Raw genomic sequence first — 19,147 nt, 5'->3', positions numbered from 1 at the left:
GAAATGTTTTTATGAACCCTAAGCTTCCTTTTCTCGAAGAACATAAGAAATGATTCAATATCTGTGCTCAACTCGACATCTTCAAATATCCCTTTCAAATGTGAACCACTAATTCAAATCCCAGTTTGCAATAAAGCCTTTTTACAAGACTGGCTTGGTAAAATGTATGCCAAACATATTTAATTATTATCAAAGCTTTTGGCAATTTCTTTAAAAACAAGGATCAGGGTTTGGCAAAAACACATGAATATAACAGAGAAATATCATAACTAACCATTTGTTCTCGCTATGCGACTATCAATCAGCAATAATCCACTTGTAATCCGCTCGGCTTCTCTTCATATGCCTTCTTGTTTTCTGATTTGTTAACAGATCTGCTAAAATGTATGATTTTTAAAACATCTGTTTTTGATTTGTCTGAGTTGACAAAGTTTGGCTCATCATCTCTACTAACCCCCTTTTAGGCACAAGATACAACTAATCTTTATCAAGGGCAATCTAAGCAATGGCAATTCTTCAAACACTCTCAAAAGCACTTCATTTGTTTATCTTGTTAACATGGATCTGTAAATTAAAAATGGGTATTTTTACAGCTGTGAGGTCGCTCACTGGCATCTACCTCAATATTTTTAATTAGCTGAAGAGTACAAACAAAATTCTGCCTATCTGTAGAAGCTTGTGGAATTAAAAGCTAAAATATGATATAATACTACTTTCCTATTTTCATCATGGCATGAACGGCTCACATCAAGGAACAATGATAAGCAGCAACATGTATTTTTGCCTGATCTTCCCTGATAAAATGTACCAGAAAATAAACCCTATCAGAACATTGATATGGTTTATCCATTTGGTGTTCCTTAGATAGAGGAACACTATCTAAACCCAACGTAACCTATTTTTGTTTTTAGATATTGAAGCTCATGGAAACCAGTGGCTGAAATCACACTGAAGTCTTGCCATTACATTACAATGCAAATTCGGGCCACTATTGATATCCGATATAATCACTGACGTTACACCAATACAATAACTGATATTTACCGAAACTGAAAATTTTTCCATACTCTCTCAACATTGTAAAATAAACGATGCATCACTAACACTGCTTCTCTGCTTCATCTGAACACCCATAATCCCATGCTGCATTCCTATCACTTACTTCTACATAGCCAAAAAAATACCACATGGTCAACACCCTCCCCGTCCTAAAACACGCACACACAAACGGCGACGAGATGGAAATAAATACTGGTTATTGGTATCGGTTCAGATTCCCTTACGGAGCCGATACCTTTATGTTCAAATCTAACCAACAGCCAACACCAATGTCAAAGCTCATAGATTGTGCATCTCTGGTAAAAATGCTTTGCTCCTCTGTAAAATTTCAGCATGGAGGCATCTTCTTCACATATGGACTGCGTTCTTGAAATGTTTAAAAGATGTTCCGGGAAGTGAGGGGCGCGGGGGGTTTCAAATGCATTCTTGAACTTCTTTGGAGCGTTTTCCACCCAGCTCAGTGATAGAATGTCTATAAAATCAGCAGGTGAGAGAAAATGTGCAAATATGACGTGAAGCCAGAGGATCAGCTACGAGTGAGTGAACGTGCTCGGCGTGAGTTGTATGTCGCATTCTTCTTGACATTGTAGATTTATGTGGTATTCCTAAAACGCAGTACGTGGCGTCAGGTGCTTTTCTGAGAGTTTTACAATCAGTGATTTCCACAACCTACTTCATGCGTCATATTTAAAGCTTTTTTTCTGCTACCAAAAGACCAGTTTCCCCACAAAACTGTGGCGGTGGTGAGATGGTCCATCTCCAAAAGAAGAAAGAAAGAAAGAAAAAAAAATCATTCACCACGAATTATGCATGTGAAAAACATCTGAACCCAATCGGCTGCATGTTCTCATGAATCCTCTCAATGCTCATGGAAGAAAAAGAAAACAGACAATACAACTGATAGCATTTGACCTGGCTGCTTTCCCACAGAAAGGGCTGCTCTCATTCATCCAGACTACACGTCTTCCTCCGCTAACAGAATGTTTCTACAAGCGCTCAACCTTGTAGCTGACAGGTAGTTGGCAGTGATGGGATTGAAAGCTAAATGAAAACAGATAACTCTGTTTCCCCGTGAGCCATTCTGGGATACTTTTATTTATGTTGGCATCTTAGCAACAGATTCCAGCACCTGAGACACCTTTCAGCTGTTTCTACATGGCAACAGGGCTATCTGTTCTCCCATTCATGACTGATGCAGCTGAAGGAGAAACAGCTGTCTGGTTTATATGATCTGCCGTATCAGTGCTGCCAGAGAAGCTTTCTAAGTTTTCAACATAGACATTGTTTTTCAAAGGAAACTGGAAGGTTGTTACCCCCTTTTTTAGCCCCCCCCCCAAAAAAAAAACATTAATATTTTACCAATTAATCTTGTTTGTTGATGTCTGTCAGTTGTTAAATCCTGGCTGCTTTTTATCGTCTAATCCACATTCCTTGTTGCAACTCTTAGTCTAAAAATAGTTTCGGGTTTTTTTTTTGGTTAGAGCAGCAGATCACATTCCTAACACATAATTTACTGTCTGTTTTCTGTGTTTCCTGCCTCTTTCCCTTTGCCTGCTAGAGATAAGGTTATGGAAAAAAATAAAAAATTGGTCCATCTAAACCAATTTTAACCTACCAGTGAATCAAAATGATAAAATCCAATATCAAGTATACAAAATATATAGCACATACATTGAAAGTGGGAGACATAAAGGGCTTTAAGTGACTTTGAACTAGGGCTGAAACGATTCCTCGAATGATTCGAGTACCTCGATTACTAAAATTCCTCGAGGAAAATTTACCTGCCTCGAAGCTTCGTTAATTTATGTTTTATTAGTTAGCGCACCGTGTTCCGACCGGGACTTAATTTGCGTTGCGCGGAGCTCTCACTTCTGCCTCTGAGTTGTTGACAAAAGCTAAGTCTCAGCGGCATAAAGTCCAATCTTCAAGATTGGCCCGTGGGGATTTTATGGATTGATGATAATGCCCGACTTTTTATCGTTTTTGGGGAACCAATAAGCATCCTTAAAATGACTGGGGAATGCCTGGAGTACGGCAGCATTTCTCCTCCGGGGCTGCTGGTTGAAAGCGAACGGCGGGAAGAGCGCTGAGGTGAGCGGATAGCCTGAACAGGGCGGGCGGCTGAGTAGCTGATGCTTACCGTGTAAATGTAGCTTTACCGACGAACCGCACAATAAACTTCATATCCCGGTCTGAAGAAACGGGTGGCGGAGCGCATCGTACATGGCTGGTAGATGAGTTTCTGAGTGTGACCAGTGAAGGTGTCGTAAATATCCCGTATTGCTTCCCCCGTGTTCGTCCCCCGGTCTAACGGTTCGTCAGTCCGCTGGTCTATTTCCTCCCATCCACCCCATCTTACGTTCGTTCATTCGCCCTCTCCTCCCACTCCAGGCGGCATTTCCCGTATTTTCAAACCCAAAGCGTGACAGGTTAGGTGGCAAGGTGAGTTTAATTAATCTATTAAACTCACTGAAGATGAATACATAAACTAAAAGCTGGATTGTAGACATTTTTTATAAGCATATTTGTGAGCCTGCCTCTTTGTTATTAAATTCAACATAATTTCAGATTTTTCTATAACTTTTCTTCTGGTTAACTTAGAAAGTGAGCTATTATTGTTACAGGTTAGTTTTCTAAACTACAAAAAAGCAACTGTTAGGGATGCTCAAATATGAAAAATTGGACTGATACTGATATTGAAATATTGGCCAGATTTACCAATATTTCATTTTACTTTTTTTTTTTATCCGATTACTCGATTAATCGTAAGAATAATCGATAGATTACTCGATTACTAAAATATTCGTTTACAACAGCCCTACTTTGAACGTAGCATAATTGTTGGTGGCAGACAGGCTGGTCTGACCATTTCAAAAAACTGCTGATCTGCTCGCATTTTCACACGCAACCACATCTTGGGTTTCATCCGAAAAAGATAAAGCAATCAGAGAGCGGGAGTTGTGTGGATAAAAGTGTTTATATCAGAGGTCAGAGGAGAATGAGCAAAGTGGTTTGAGAAGATAGAAACCCAACATCAGCTCAAATAACCAACATGGGTTACAGAAAAAAAAACAAAAAAACAGCTGCCACTCCTGTCGACTGTAAACAGCAAACTAAGGCTAAAGTTGGGCAGTAAAAGATGGCAAAAATATCCCCATGTTCTGATTAGTTTTGATTTCTGCGGCAACATAAAACCATGGATCCAGCCTCCATTGTATCACCAGTTCACACAGTTGAAGGTGAAATGGTTCCGCAGAATTTGCCTTATTATATTAAAGTTTTTAGGTCTCTTATGAGTTCCAGTTACGTTTAAGTGAAATTAGCGTGAAAACATTAACCCATGTATTTAGGCAGTGACAGCCTCCCTGAAACCTTTTCTCTTAGTAGGTCTACTATCCACCATAATCTACATTTAGCTTCACTACATATAAAAGAAACCTGGTCTTTCCTATAGATATTTCTAAAGTGGCATGTAGCTGTAGTCTTACATAAACTCTTTTCTTGCTGCTGCTTTTCATATGGAGCAGCTTGCTGAGATATTAGGCTAGTTCTAAAAAAGATCAATATTTTATCCCATTACAAATATTTTACTAAACATTTTTTGCAGCATTTACACCTCCAACACACATGCAGTCTTTGATAGAAAACAATTTTGAAACTGAGTTTAAGGTTTATTTAAGTGAACCAGATACAGAGTAATAACTAAACACAAAGGTCCATTTTACATTTGCCCACTCTGGCTTTTTGTACCAATAACCACAAAAATGAAGCCATTTTTATTTTTCTCTTGATACTTTTTCTAACTTTGATTGTGTTTCCAACACGTTACGTCGATGCTGAAACTAAAAGGTGAGTAAAATCAAAAGTTATGCACGAGCCGTGATTGTTTTTGATATAATTTTTAGCCTCTTTAGGACGCTCTGGATCAACTTCTTAGGAATGTTTTTGTAGTTAATTGCCAACAATTAGCAGAGCATAGATATCACAAGGTTTTTGTAGGAATCTCAGAGACACTGGAGACGCTTTTTTCTACAGCAGAGCTTAAAATATCCAGATTCTTTTACACAAGGCCTAAATCCAGCATCTACAGGAATGAGTCAATTTGACTGCTAATAATAAGCTACTTCCAAAGATCTACTGATAACAGTAAGAGACTTTTTATTCACATACACTGGCCTGATATGTAAATATTCCGTTATGTTAGTATAAACACTATTATTTCGAGAACTTCAACTACATAATTCTGTTTCTCAAAATTAAAAAAAAAAAAGACCACTGTTTAAATTTTCAAAATATTATGCTTTGTTACTTTAACACTGCAATCACTTAAAACTTTTTCGGACAGCTCATACACACAGCTGACGACATATTTTTGCGCCGTGCCGAAGTTGCCCGCCTGTTCCCAAGCAGCTCCTCTCTTCTCCAACTTCCTGCTCAGTTGCTAGGCAACTATGACATAAAACACATTTACTAAGTGCCAGATGTTCCTGCCTGACAAAGACAAAAGCCTACCGGGAAAACTAGATTCACTGACCCTAAGTTCCCTACAATAGGGAGTCTAAAGATAAAAAAATAATAATAATAATAATTAAAAAAAAGTGACCTGATCCTATAACAACAGTTTTATTAAAAATAAATTTCTGCAGCATGTTCAAGAAAACCACAACCATGTTTGTTGAAGAAATAAGATGTTTGTGGTGAAATGTTTGGGTCATCTTCCCCTCTATCTGCCTTGTGTAAACGCTGCCAAAGGGTTACATAATGATGTACATTCCTGGTGCCTGGTATCTAATAGATCCCCCACGGAGCGTAGGGAGTCGACTTCGATAAACATTTCACTGTACTATTAGGAAATCACTGACATTTAATGGTCATGTCTCTTTAATTACAGTGCATAAGACCTTCCTTTTAAAGATGAGACAGATCTGTATAGAAGATTATTTTTATAGGTTTTTTTTTTCTTTTGTTCTATTCCTGAACTTCATTATTCAACCTCTGAGTTTTCTGAAGTGATACAAATTTCCTAACTCATTTAAGGTTTTGGGAAGTTTCTCTCTTAATAATTAGATTTCCTTTTTGTTCTCCACCCACTCTCTTTTTTATAATTTGAGTGGAAAATGTTCCAGGAATGGCTGGGACTACACTTTAAAGGTGCACACATAAAACGGCTTCTCTCCAATCAGGGCAAGTGGAGAAAGGCAGATTGTTCTGCTTGTTGAATGAGGAGAGAGAACAACAAACCAAAAGCCAAGGTTATCCACATATAAACATTAAAAAAAAGTGATGCGGAGGGAGGGGTTAAAGGCTGGCTGGTTTGGATGTGTTGGTGCGGCTCCTCTTTGCGTTAGCGTGCTCGTGTGCACCCCCAGTGAAAGATTTTCTAAAATAGCAACCGCAAACCAGACAGAATGTAAATCTGTGCTTTGAAAAGGACTGATGAAAAATAAGTTTGAGGGCCATAGAAAAAAAAAAAGTGGTATTCATTTCAGCCCATTTACAGCTCCAGCAGCAAAAGAAATGGGTCACGGCACTGCAGCTTGACTCAGAATGTTGAAATAGCACTCCTGGTTTTTTATTTTCTTGAGTAATGAAATGCAGGTTTTTCTGTAGAGTGAAGCTCAATTATATTACAGGTTCTGAAAGCCTCCTCATGCCCAGCATGAAGGAATTTGACATGTAAGCAAAGCTAAATAAAATTGTTTAATTGCATCAGCATGTTTTAGAAAGAGAGAATGAGTGAGAAAGGCGATGCCAACTAAAAAAAAATGAAACCAGTATTTAAGTTTGCCTTTACAGGACATGCTGAATGTTGTTAACTTTTTATGATTTCAATGACTACTGAGAGTTATAAAGGGACGTCAGCTTGGCTTTCAAAGTACATGGCATTTATTGTAAATGGAAAACACTGGATTACTGTACTGATGCTTTCCACAACATTCATAAGCGCTGGACTCACACTAGTATAGTTTTGTGACTGCCTATCCTGCACAGCGACTATAAAACTCCTATTCAAAGTCGTCAAATACGCCACTGCTATTCTACCTGATAATGTGTAGAAGATGAAAAAACAGCAATGATGCTTGTTTTCAGAAAATGCGCAAATTGAGAGGTAAGCTGTTTTCTGGCGTCAGGCAGGTGTGTACTGCTATCCTGATAAATATCCAAAGTAAATGCAACCATTACACCCAAGTTAAAAATAAAAATATTCTTAATTTCTTTTATGTTTTTGTTATTTCCTTGTATTTTTTTTTTATTTTTTGCTATGGAGTCAATAATTATCAAAGCAGTTCTTTAGCTTGACTTAATTTACTGACGGTACATGAACATCATCACTTCAATCCAGGAATTTCCCCAAACATCATAACACAATAAAGTGGAGTAATGTCCATACAGAAGTTAATCAATCTTATTTCTGCTAAATGATGGGGAAAAACATTGTTCAGTTAGTAGGTAAGCTGTTCTTATTGGAATCTAAAACTCTACATAAATCAAGAGTTAAGGCACAGCCATCTACAACACTCCAGTCAGAGTCTGGTATACAAATCTTTCTGAACGACAGATGATTTCCAAATCTAGACACGAGACAGGGATTTTCCTTTCTGTTGCTGGCCCGCTCTCTTGTTTTCCATTCTTTGCAATGTTTCAATCCAACAATAATCTGCTAGAGGATTCTCTCCAAGTTCCCAGCCTCTCCATCTTTACTTTCACTTTAGTCTCATCACGTATGAAAAAAGCACCGCGACATCTGCAACATCCCAAAAACCCAAATACTTCCAAAGTCCATTCGCTTGTATGCATTGTGATGCACATGATAATTTTTTTTTTTAAAAATACACGTGTTGCAATATGCAGCTGTTTTAGAAGTTGCTGATACCTGAACTTCTCCACTTTTGTGTGAGTAGGTTAAATGAATATTGAGCTGTGGGGTCGGGAAAAGACCGACGAAACCTGGAAACTTCGGTGACTGTACCATGGGTTTGGAACAACATAGCAGTGTAGAACCGTCAGTGTTGAGAAATAAAGGGGAGAATGTAGGAAAAAATGAAAAGCCAGCAGAACATTCCCCGAAGGACACTCACTTCCTGTCTGCGAGTCTTACTCAGCAGCTGGGGGAAAGAGGAGGCTGAGGCCCCTTTCACTTAGTACCCTCATTATGAATCGGTGGAAAACCTAATGAAGTCATTCTTTGAGTTACAGGAAAAAGACAATAGCTGAATTTTCATCAAAGGTCAAGATCAACTACTCGTTCTTCTTTTTTTTTCTTTTTATACTGGCTAAAAGTTTACATTTCTAAAATTGTAGCAGTTATTGCAAATATAACTAATATAATGACTATTGCTAAATGTAAACAACATTACAGCATTAAAAACTCAAAAAGGAAGGCTGACTATTAGGGTTGGGTGGTAGTACAGTATTAAATATGAGGTACGTAAATATTTTTACAAATTTATTAAAACTGTCTGTATGCTGTGACCGTATAGTATGAAATAGATGATCTGGGGAAAAAAAGAAAAAAGAAAAGAAGGTCCTCTGCCTTCTTCCAGTGCTCCAAGGACTAACTACAGAACTAACACAGCTCGGTCAAAAACAATCAGAGCCAGGAGGAGGGTCTTAGCGTTGTTAATCTTGTGTATGCGCCACTCACACCATCAGTGTGTGAATGTGTGCATGAATGGATGAATGCAGTGTGAAGCAGTTTGGACAAGATAAATCACTACACAAGTACAGCACATCTGCCATGAAACAATTTGTCAAGCTTTGAACATTTCACAAAGCACAGTTCAATCCATCAGCTGAAGAAAGAGCAAAAACTGGAACTCTGCCACGACATGACCGTCCTACTAAGCTGACACGTCAATCACAGAACCATTGCAGCTGTGGCAACCATGGCACAGGTGTGGCAATCTTTGACAGGACAAATATTAGTCATGCCCACTACAAAGTTTGGCCTTTATGGAGGAGGAATAAGATGAAAGCAAATCAAGCAGCGTAGGGGACATATGCTCAGGTCAGAATACATTGAAACAAAACCATTTGAGCTACATGTCAAGCACTATATTTTGTGGAAAACTAACAATGCATGTCTCCCTTAATACGTCATCGCCGCAGTAAAACATGGTGGCATCAGCATTATGCTGTGGAGATGCATTTCTTCAGCAGGGACGGAGAAACTAGTTAGTGTTAATGAAACGTTGGGTCTAAATACAGGCTGAGGAGGAAGTTCTCCTTTTAGCAGCAACAAAAGATGTTCACAATAAGGTGGCAGAATTATCACAATATATTGTGTATCCAATATTCATATCGCAAAGGACTGAGAGCAATAGGTGTTCAATAATGTTTTCCAAGCATAACGAAATTGTAATTTACATGCTAATGCAATATTCAGCCAGTTTGTCAGAGTCTCATGGCATAAGATGCTCAAACGAACGTCAGTGCCCAAATAGGCCCATTTGGCAGCTGCTCATCGCAGTATTTTACCATTACTGTATTAGTTCCAAGACTTTCTATTTTGCAGCCCTAAGTCACATGTTGGAATGACCCAGTCAGGCCTTTGACATCCTTTGACATTTCCATTCCACTTGACAATTGTGCAACACTTTATCACAAAATCTCAAAAGAATACATTAAATTCTGTCTGTGTGACATCACAACCCCATCTAGACAAATAGCATAATTGGCAAACACTTAAGCCCCCCCTCCCCAAATAAAAAAGTGGATACAGCCCAGCCCTAGTACAGTGATCAGACTGAAAAAAAAGCATCACTTAGCCTCACTGTTTCACCACTTGTGAACCAATAAATTGTTATTGCAACAATTTACTAATATTACGCCTGTCTCATGGCTCCATAAACTAAACAACAGCCAGAAAGCACAAGAGTTGCTGCAACCATTTGGCTATGACAAACATAGTCTACATTAATTATATTTACAGCTATTGATAAAATTGCAAAAAAAAAAAAAATCCTTGCACTCTTATGAAAGAAAAAAAAATAAAACAACTTTGCTGTCCCTCTAACCTATAATAGGTGGTGGTTCAGAAGGGGAAGGCAAATTAGGTAAATGAGGAAAATGATTCACTTAGCCTAATTGTGGGTTGTTGTCACTGTTTTGCAGAAAACATGTTGTTACAATGTGTACACACACTGTCTCCACCAGGAGTCTGAGCTTAATCACAAACACCACAGAACTATCATTACCAGTCTGAGTGTAGAAAACCAGTCCAGAGAGAGAAGGATTAAAAAGTTATGTGTGTTTATTTTTAATCATGATCATTAGGAGAGAAAATGCTGTTTCTTTCCAAAGCCATGTTTTAAGCTTTTCAGGATGAATGTAAAAAAAACAAAACAAAAAAGAAAACAAAATACACACACACACACACACACACACACACACGCTCTCATGCAGCATCTTTCAAGCTTTCGTGTCTCTGTGAAAGTCTCCAAGGCATTAAATGAGGAGTTCTTATAAAGCGTGCCAAGAGTACAACTGTAAACCCAGAGACCATTCAGGGTGAGATTTTGTTGTCACTTCACCCTCTACTTACTGATCTAAAACCCTGGAAACCCATGTCGCTGCCAGTGATGCAAATGCTAAACTTGTAGTTGCTGAGCAGTTAATAATTTCCATGTTTTCCCTGATGTAAACCATGCAAAGACAGGGAGGCCATGCACAATATCTGACCCAAACAACAGTTTAAGCAAGTAGATTAGAGTTTATTACTGGGAGATATTCCACTTCAGTGATACTCAACTCTAGTTCTGCACTTTTATGTGCCAGTTTTTCCATATTCTCGGCATTAGACAAGGGTCAGAATGAGACTGTCATGTTGTAGTAGCATTTAGTAAAAAAATGGTTTGGACACGTTGCTTGGGACTTGTCACCTAGTTTTAAAACAGCATTACCTTAAATATGAGTGATTGGTGGTGTGCCTTTAGTTTCCATTCCATGACTATCTATATTTTACAAGAAAAATGTATATTTTCTATTGTAAATATTGGAAAGTGTAACAGCTTTTAATCTGCCAGCTTGACAGCAGTGTGCAGCAACAGGTGGGGGAGGGGCAGTACTTCAGAACTCTTCTCTACAAATAGCTGGACAAAAATCTAATTAAAATAAATGCATCTAATTCACAACTCCTTCAGCTTCCAACTTGAAAAACTACTAGTTCAAGTAGTTTAAAAAATATATCTCATGCAGCATTAGCAAAAAAAAAAAAAAAAAAAAAAATATATATATATATATATATATATATATATATATATATATATATATATATATATATATATATATATATATATATACACCGTTAAAACAAGGTCAAAATGAAAACATAAAGAAAACATGTGACTGTTATGGTACATTTTATCCATTATGGTAAAAATGGATAGACATGCATTTTCAAACTGCTAGTGTTCTGCTGGGTACCCTCTTTAGGAGATCCTCTTTAGGAGATCAATCTATGCCGTCCCTACTACCAGTTCATACCCATATACTCAGAAACATATATGAATATCAAATTATTTCAAATTATTTATTTTGATTAATTGCAGAGATAAAAAAATATATAAAATTAATAGAAATCCTGCAGTAATTTATTTGTGTACAACACTGAGCACCCTGTTTCCATTAACTGTGCTCCTGATCATTGTTTGGGACAGCTGACTCACTTGTGAAATATGTGAGATTTTGACCCCTGAGTAAACCGCGTTGCAATTCGGCAGGCTGTGAGTAGCATGGGGAAAATCACTTTAAAATCATCAATTGTCAAAGCAGGTACAAAAATAAAAACGCAGGAAGTGGATAAGGGGTGAAATTACTCCTGGTGGAAACATCGCATTACCCTTGGAATGGATTGGCTTATGGACCATACTGCAAGCACACAGGATGCACAGCAGCTTTCTTCTGCAGAGGAACACTTTTTACTGAGCTTAAGGCTCACATTTCCCTTTTTATAGACATAGCTTGAGAACAGAAAGTAAGGCTAATACTCTCTATAGTTCTACAGGATGTAAAAATATTAATGTGTCAAAAGGGAATTTCAAGATTGCATTTGCAGTTATGCACATTAAAACACACACAACACACAGAACAACTTTAGAGGCTTCGGAGATTATTGAAGATGGAGACGACGTTGAGAAGAAACTTTCACTGCAATATCAGAGTGTGCAGTGTTGTAAACACAAATATTACTGCGTGGCTGTAATATGTTAAGACCACGCAATAACACTGCACACCAACAATACATTGGGTCTCTTAATTGGAGCTGGCATAATATTTATGATGCACTTGGCTTAGATCTATTCTACAAAGTTGCAAAAAGCTTGATGGTTGAGGAAAACCAAAGGAAAAGGTTGAAAATGTTGGTGAAATGAAACAATAATATTGAAATTTGAAGTTTTTTGACCCTAATTTATATCAATGATAAATTACAGACTATTATTCCTAATTATGTGACTTCTGAAGACAGCTATACTGGATTTATCTAGGGGCGGCAGATTAAACCGGCAGACCTTTGAGAATGATAAGTTTCCTTAAAAACCATGTATTCTATTTCAACAATTATGCACTAATTTGAGTCAATCCCATACAATGCATATAAATTAACAATCTAATTATAATTGCAGACAAAATATTGTCATCTAGTTAAAATCTTTCTGAAACTTTCTTTTTTTGTAGTTACTGACTGACATTGTGGCAGACGTTTCCAATGCGCCGTTGTTCAAGTCTGCACAGTTTCACCATTCACAGTAGCATTTGCAATATTTTGCAATTCAAGACCAGATGGTCAGTGTGGCCTAAAAAGAAAACAACAAACTTCTGCAGACAGACTACCTGGATGCAGCCAACAATTTGAATTATTGTTGTGTGGGAAGTGATTACAGCATGATGCCCTTTGGCTCGTTCTCTAATGTCACGTCGCAGTTAATTTTCCGGGAAAGACAAAGCAGCGAGATCGTTACAGTCGATATAACAGTGGATATAAAAATATACTCGGGTTCTCATAAAATGGTTTCATTACGGTCCAAACTCTGGCCTTACCACATCCAAACATATATGCTATCCAATCAAAGCACAAGCAGATGTTACAGAGCTCTGATTTAAATAGACGGGGCTGAGGGAATCATTTCTTACGATCTAAATTGATTTGCATAAAAAAAACTGTTCTACTGCGCACCCTCTACTGACTTGTCACCATAGTACACATACATAAAATATTTTGTTAACTGCTGCAGAGGGTAAAGGTCAAAAGCTAAAGCAGTTTCAAGGGTGAGAAAGTCTGAAGCTCCGACCCACCAGGCAGATCAGCGACTGAAGCGCAGCAGACGTTTCCACTCCGCATCCAAACTGCAAAGTCAACAAGAGCCGTTTCAGCCATGACGTAATAGAGACAAGATTGGGAAACGAGATGTTGGGAGGAGGAAAAAAAACCTAAGGGGCTAAACTGACAAACTGTTGCGATTCACCCAGACAGCTTCATCAAGTCACATACACAGATGCAGAACAGCACAAACAGAAATGTTTGGGTAAGCTGGCGTGACGTGGCGCATGGCATGTCCGGAGGACTCCGACTCGGGGCCGGCCCCTGCTTAAGTTGTTTTCCTGGAAGAGTTCGAGATGACATGGAGCTTTGAGGAATGCACGGAGCAGCGAGGCAGCCACCAGGACATTCTCGAGGGGAGCCACATGTGTGCATGCACACATCTGTCTGTGTTCAGAATAAGACCAGCTGCTTTCCAAAATATTATATTAGAACACCATAAAATTTACTGATGGCCTCCTAAAACCACATTACGCAGAATGCACTTAAAACTAAGTGCAACGTTGAAACACTTGAAATATCCCATCTTTTCTGTTCTGCAAACTTTTTTGACACAGAAAGCAGCTTCAAAGCCGTTCGCAGCAACTGCTTTCCTGTGATACTGATAGCGACTTCAGCTCCACCAAGCCAATGCGTCAAAATGACGCACCCTTGTTTTGAAATTAAAGACACAATGAACTCAGGCTTTCTTGCAAGATATCTGTTTATCGTCACACAAGAATTGCTAGAGAGACACAGACAGAGGGAGAGGCTTATTACTAAACATGAATGGGTCAGTTATCAGCATTGAGACAGACTCTACAGGGAACTGCATCTGTTCCCTATAGTCAATAGAGCAAGTATACAGCTATGCCCCTCAGTGCATTGGCATTGAGTGGCAGTGTCAATGCGGACTGCCACTCAACTGCTTAACAGACGGCTACTACACTTTGAAAAATGTCTATAAATACTTTCTTTAGCAAAAAAAAAAAAAAAGAATAAATATTTTGTGCTAACTGGTAAAAACATGATGATGATGGCAGCACCATGCTGTTACGGTTATTAAAGTTACTTTAAGGGAAGCACTAGAAAGTAGGGATGCACAATATTGGATATTTGGTCGATATTCGATTTGCCGATAAACTAAAACTCATTTGGCCGATAATAGATAGCAATACTGGTATTTATCCAAAGCTTGTAGAATCAACTGCTGGTGAGGTTTTTATTTATTTATTTTTTCCTCCACAGTTAACCGCTCTCTCGTTTTCCCTTTTGGCCACCATGACCTCATCATAATGGCCAGAGTGGTGGTTCTTGAGATGGTTAATTAGGTTTGAAGTGTCGTAGGACTTCGCTGTCGCTCCTCCTCGCATCACTGATGCTGAGCAGTCACCACAAATAGCAATTTTGCTATCAGTTTCCGACACTTTAAAAAACTTCCACACCGTTGACATTTTCACTTGGTCCTGCTCTACCGCCGTGATCAGACCAGATAGACACGCGTGACGTCATGCAGGCATCATTGTCACTGGTTTTCCATATAAAAACAACACCTTTCATATCGGTGAGTTATTTTGACGCAAGGGCCGCTGTCCAATATTAAATTTTACAGCTAATATCGGCCGTTACCCATACCATGCCAAAAATATCATGCATCCCTACTAGAAAGCCATGTATGTTATGGAAATTGACTGTAGGCCAGCTACCTGAGTAAATAGAGTAATTAACCAGCTAATATCATGCTATTACATTTGTGTTACTCTGTAGTAGATTGACAAAAAGTATATTTAGCAAAATACGCCCTTGAAAACTACTACTTCTAAATTTAGCGGCATTTACTCTGTTTTTTTTTATATGGCATAGATAATAATGACTGTATGCAGTACTAAATCATAAACCTGCAATATTATGTCAGAATATTTCAATGATGGAACTGACTGTGATTAACACAGGCGTTACTCACATTTTCTTTTTACATCAACACACTGTCTCTACCACCATCCTTGGACTTTAGCATCTTAGTCAGCACAATCTACATGAGAAGTGAGTCTTAAAGACAATGGCGGTCAATGCATGCGGTCAGTTTATAAGGAAGCAGAGTTTGAATACATGACCTCTGAAGTTTTACAGTCTACAATATGTTTGTTGCCTTTAAGCCGTCGATGCAATATAGTTTATATCACTTATTGTGATAAATTTCTTATCATGATAAGTATTTTGACTTATCATCATCACAATAATTTCCAACTGATGATGTTTAAAAAACCCCTAATCTGTTCATATTGTCAAAATTATTATTTGTACTGTTTACTCCACTGTTTGTTCAATGAGAGTGTAAAATGAATATCAATAAATTTAAAAATATGATTTAATACAGTTACAGTGTGAAGTCTGGTGATACAAATCACACTTTTTATGTTACTGATGTCCTAATGAAGCATATTACAAATTAATGTTTTTCAGGAGAGGTATTTGTGTTTGTGGGGCTATGATGTTAGCTGTGCCATTCAGTCACAGCCGCCTCAGAAAAAATAATAGTTCTTAACAATACATTTATTATTATCACAATAGTACAACAAAATATTGAGATAAAACCTTAAGTCCATATCGTCCACCAATACTGTGCATTGCAATATTACATATGCACCATATGATGATGACAGTGCAGAAATGGGAATGATTACTGTTTTTGCCTTAAATACGCCTTTGAAATCATGTTGTGGATTTCTGTTTTAGATTTTGACATAAATGCCAAGGTTTGTACAAAAGGCTATAAAACAGTCTAAAACTAACCCAGTCCAAACGCTAAGAGAACCTTACATTATTCCTGGCAGCTCAGCAGGGATCAGTTACGTTTTAAGCAACCATGATGAATGGAGGCACTAACAATAAAGAAAGACTAAAACATGAAAACCTTGAGATGAGCCCAGTCTGTTTCATCAGCTGTTCGCAAAAGCAGACTCTTCTGCTGGGAAGCAAGTAAACTGAATGTTCAGGTCAACTTCAGTTTAGTCTACAGACACACATGGAAGCAAACAGGAACTTGTGTGGCGACACCTTGTGGTCAGAGCACGTAAGTTCGGCTACAACTTTCACGACTGAACAGGGAAACTCTTTTTTAACTTGTTTAAATTTAGGGCCTCATCCACCGACAAATTACAAAAACAAAAAACAAAAAACACATCTATAATTTACTTTCCTTTTCAGCTTCTTTATGTATTGGCGTTAAAGTCACGAAGCAATAATTGGAAACATTAATTGCCTTGCGTTAATTGCTTTGATTGATTCTTCCAAATAGTGCAGAAGAAACTTAATTTTGTGCCACATGGTATCCAGAAAAACCAACATGTCCGCCACTACAACCATACTTTCCTATCAATTAAGTATCTGAAAGATTCGGGTAGTTGCTACTTTGTTACAAATATTTAAGGAAGGACATTTTAACTTCACTGGAGTTCTTTTTCATTATTATTATTCATTTACCTAACAACATGATTTCCAGCTTCTTACGGTCCACGCGGAACCTCTCCTCGGTCCACTCCGGGTCTGGTAGCGGATGGGGCCCGCTGAGGTCCTCCTCTGATCCGGGGAGAGGGGAGTCGGTGCTGCGCTCGCTGTTTGAGCCCTGGTCCGACTGCTGCTGCTGCAAGTATCCGCTCAGAGTGTCGCACTGGGCAGCCATGGCGCCGCACGGTAACTTTCTCCAGGGGCCACAGCGACTTGACTATTAAAGCTAGAATTAAATAAATAATAAAAAAGACAATAATAAAAAAATAAAAAACGTCTGTTAACTTAAAAAAAAAAAATCCGTCACTTCGAGGCGTCGTGCGTGCTCATTGTAGGGCAGTCGAAGTTTTTATTATTATATATATTTTTTATATTTTTTCCTCCGCGGTTACTTCAAGCCCAGTCGTTTTTCCCCCCATTGGACAGACTCCTAAAAGTAGGCAGCAGCAGCAGCAGCAGCAGCTCAGAGATCCGCTCGCTGTTGTTCGTCTGTCTGCAGAGTTAACGGAGCCTCTACCAGCACACATACCAAGCAGCTCCTCGGGAAAGTTTCACGTGTCAGACTCCTCCCAGAAAGTTTTAGAACATCCCCCCCGGGTTCCTGCGAAGATCTCCCAACTTTTACTGGTTCCGAGAAAGGTTCTGGATTTCATTTGTTGTTTCTGGTTGAGCAACTTCATGCATCACTTGAAAGAAGCGGCTACAGCCACTTTTACACCTCAAAACGTGCATTCAAAAGTTTTTTTATAGTAATAAAAGAAAACACGAAGCCGTCTTGAATCCCGCAAGGAACCAATGCGTGGACGGAACCAAAGAGGCATTTAGAGCAGGCCATCTTTGAAATTAGATGCTACATATCACTGGCCACTTTATTAGGGACACCCTACATGTACTAGATTCTACCCAAGTGAGTCTTACGCAGTTCCTACTGATGTGCTGCTGATTCCCCTTCTCCACCACCTTCCTAAGCTACTATATTGGACTGAGATCTGGCGTCCAGAAGAGGGGTATCGTGTCCAATGAACTCCTCGTCATGTTCAAGGATCCAGGTTTAGAGGATGTCAGCTTAGAGTACATTTCCTGCAGAACATAGCCATCAGAAGACGGGTATGATCACATACCCGTCTTCTGATGGGTATGATCACATACCCATCAGATGTGATCATACACATCAGAAGATGGGTATGATGGGTATACCCGTCTTCTGATGGGTATACCCCATCAGAAGACGGGTTTAGCACTTTAGTGGAAGTACTAAAGGTACTAAGGTACTTCCACTTAAGGTGGACGTACCAAGTGGAAGTACTTAGTACTTAAGGTGGAAGTGGTGTTTCAGCAATGTACAGTTGGATGGAAAGAGCGCAAAGTGTGCCAAGAAAATATCCCCCATGGCATTACACTACCACCACCAGTTTCAACCATTAATAAAAACAGGATGAATCCATTCTTTCATGTTGTCAACACAAAATCCTGATCCTGAATATCGGTGCTCGAACTGAGACTCATTAGACCAGACAACATTTTGCCAGTTCTAGTGAACTTGTGTAAGTTTTAGTGCCAAATTTCTTTTTCTGTTAGCCAACATGAATGTTATAGTCTGCTGCTGTTTCCCCATCTACCTCAAGGTCAACATGTTGCACATTCAAGAGATGGTATTCTGCATACCCTGATCATAAGTTGGTTATTTTAGCTATTGTTGTTTTTCTCTATTGTCCATTCTGGCTAATCTCCTCAATCATCAAGAAGGAAATTCTTCCAAACAACTAGACATCTTCCTGGACCACTCAGTAAACCAAAGAGATGGCTGTGCATTAAATCCCAAAACATTGGCAATTTATGCAATATTCTAACTATTCCATCTGGCAACAATCACCACATCACATTTAAAAGTCACTTAAATGACTATTTTTCCTCAATGCAAGCCATTTTCACCACATCTACTTGTCTAATTTCACTGAGCGAGTTGCTGCCATGTGCATGGCTGATTTGCTATTTGCTTTAACAAGCAACTTAACAGATGTGCCTAATAAAGTAGCCAATGAGTGTACATAAGGTGTGATTCTGACTCAGCAAGTAAGTCTTTGTGACCTATAATCTTTGTGACAGCCATAATCCGATTGCTAGACTTTTTCTTATTCCAATTAGCATGTTGCAGAGAAATCACATGCCATTTGTTGCCACCAGCAAGTTTCTTCCAGATATTGTACCTGTCCTTCTAGAAGTCCTAAAACTTATTTTTAAATTGGTTGGCTTTTAAGTACAGCACATCCACTTTCAAGAAGA

At 38.6% G+C, this 19,147-nt stretch overlaps 1 protein-coding gene across 1 annotated transcript in view; it reads right to left on the bottom strand.

Annotated features, from left to right (window-relative positions):
* The window catches only part of LOC106914053 (protein bicaudal C homolog 1), a 65,950-nt gene extending 48,147 nt beyond the window's left edge, over positions 1 to 17,803 (bottom strand). The window contains exon 1 of the mRNA XM_014980604.2: positions 16,841 to 17,803. Coding sequence (XP_014836090.1) covers positions 16,841 to 17,039 — 199 coding nt within the window. The 5' untranslated portion in view covers positions 17,040 to 17,803. The remainder of the gene's footprint in view (positions 1 to 16,840) is intronic.
* Positions 17,804 to 19,147: the final 1,344 nt, after the last annotated feature.

This window comes from Poecilia mexicana, unplaced genomic scaffold (assembly GCF_051168715.1).
Source record: "Poecilia mexicana isolate PSO_F unplaced genomic scaffold, ASM5116871v1 scaffold_15, whole genome shotgun sequence".
NCBI lineage: Eukaryota > Metazoa > Chordata > Actinopteri > Cyprinodontiformes > Poeciliidae > Poecilia > Poecilia mexicana.
The sequence above is the reverse complement of the archived record's forward strand: the minus strand, read 5'-3'. Positions and strand labels throughout refer to the sequence as shown.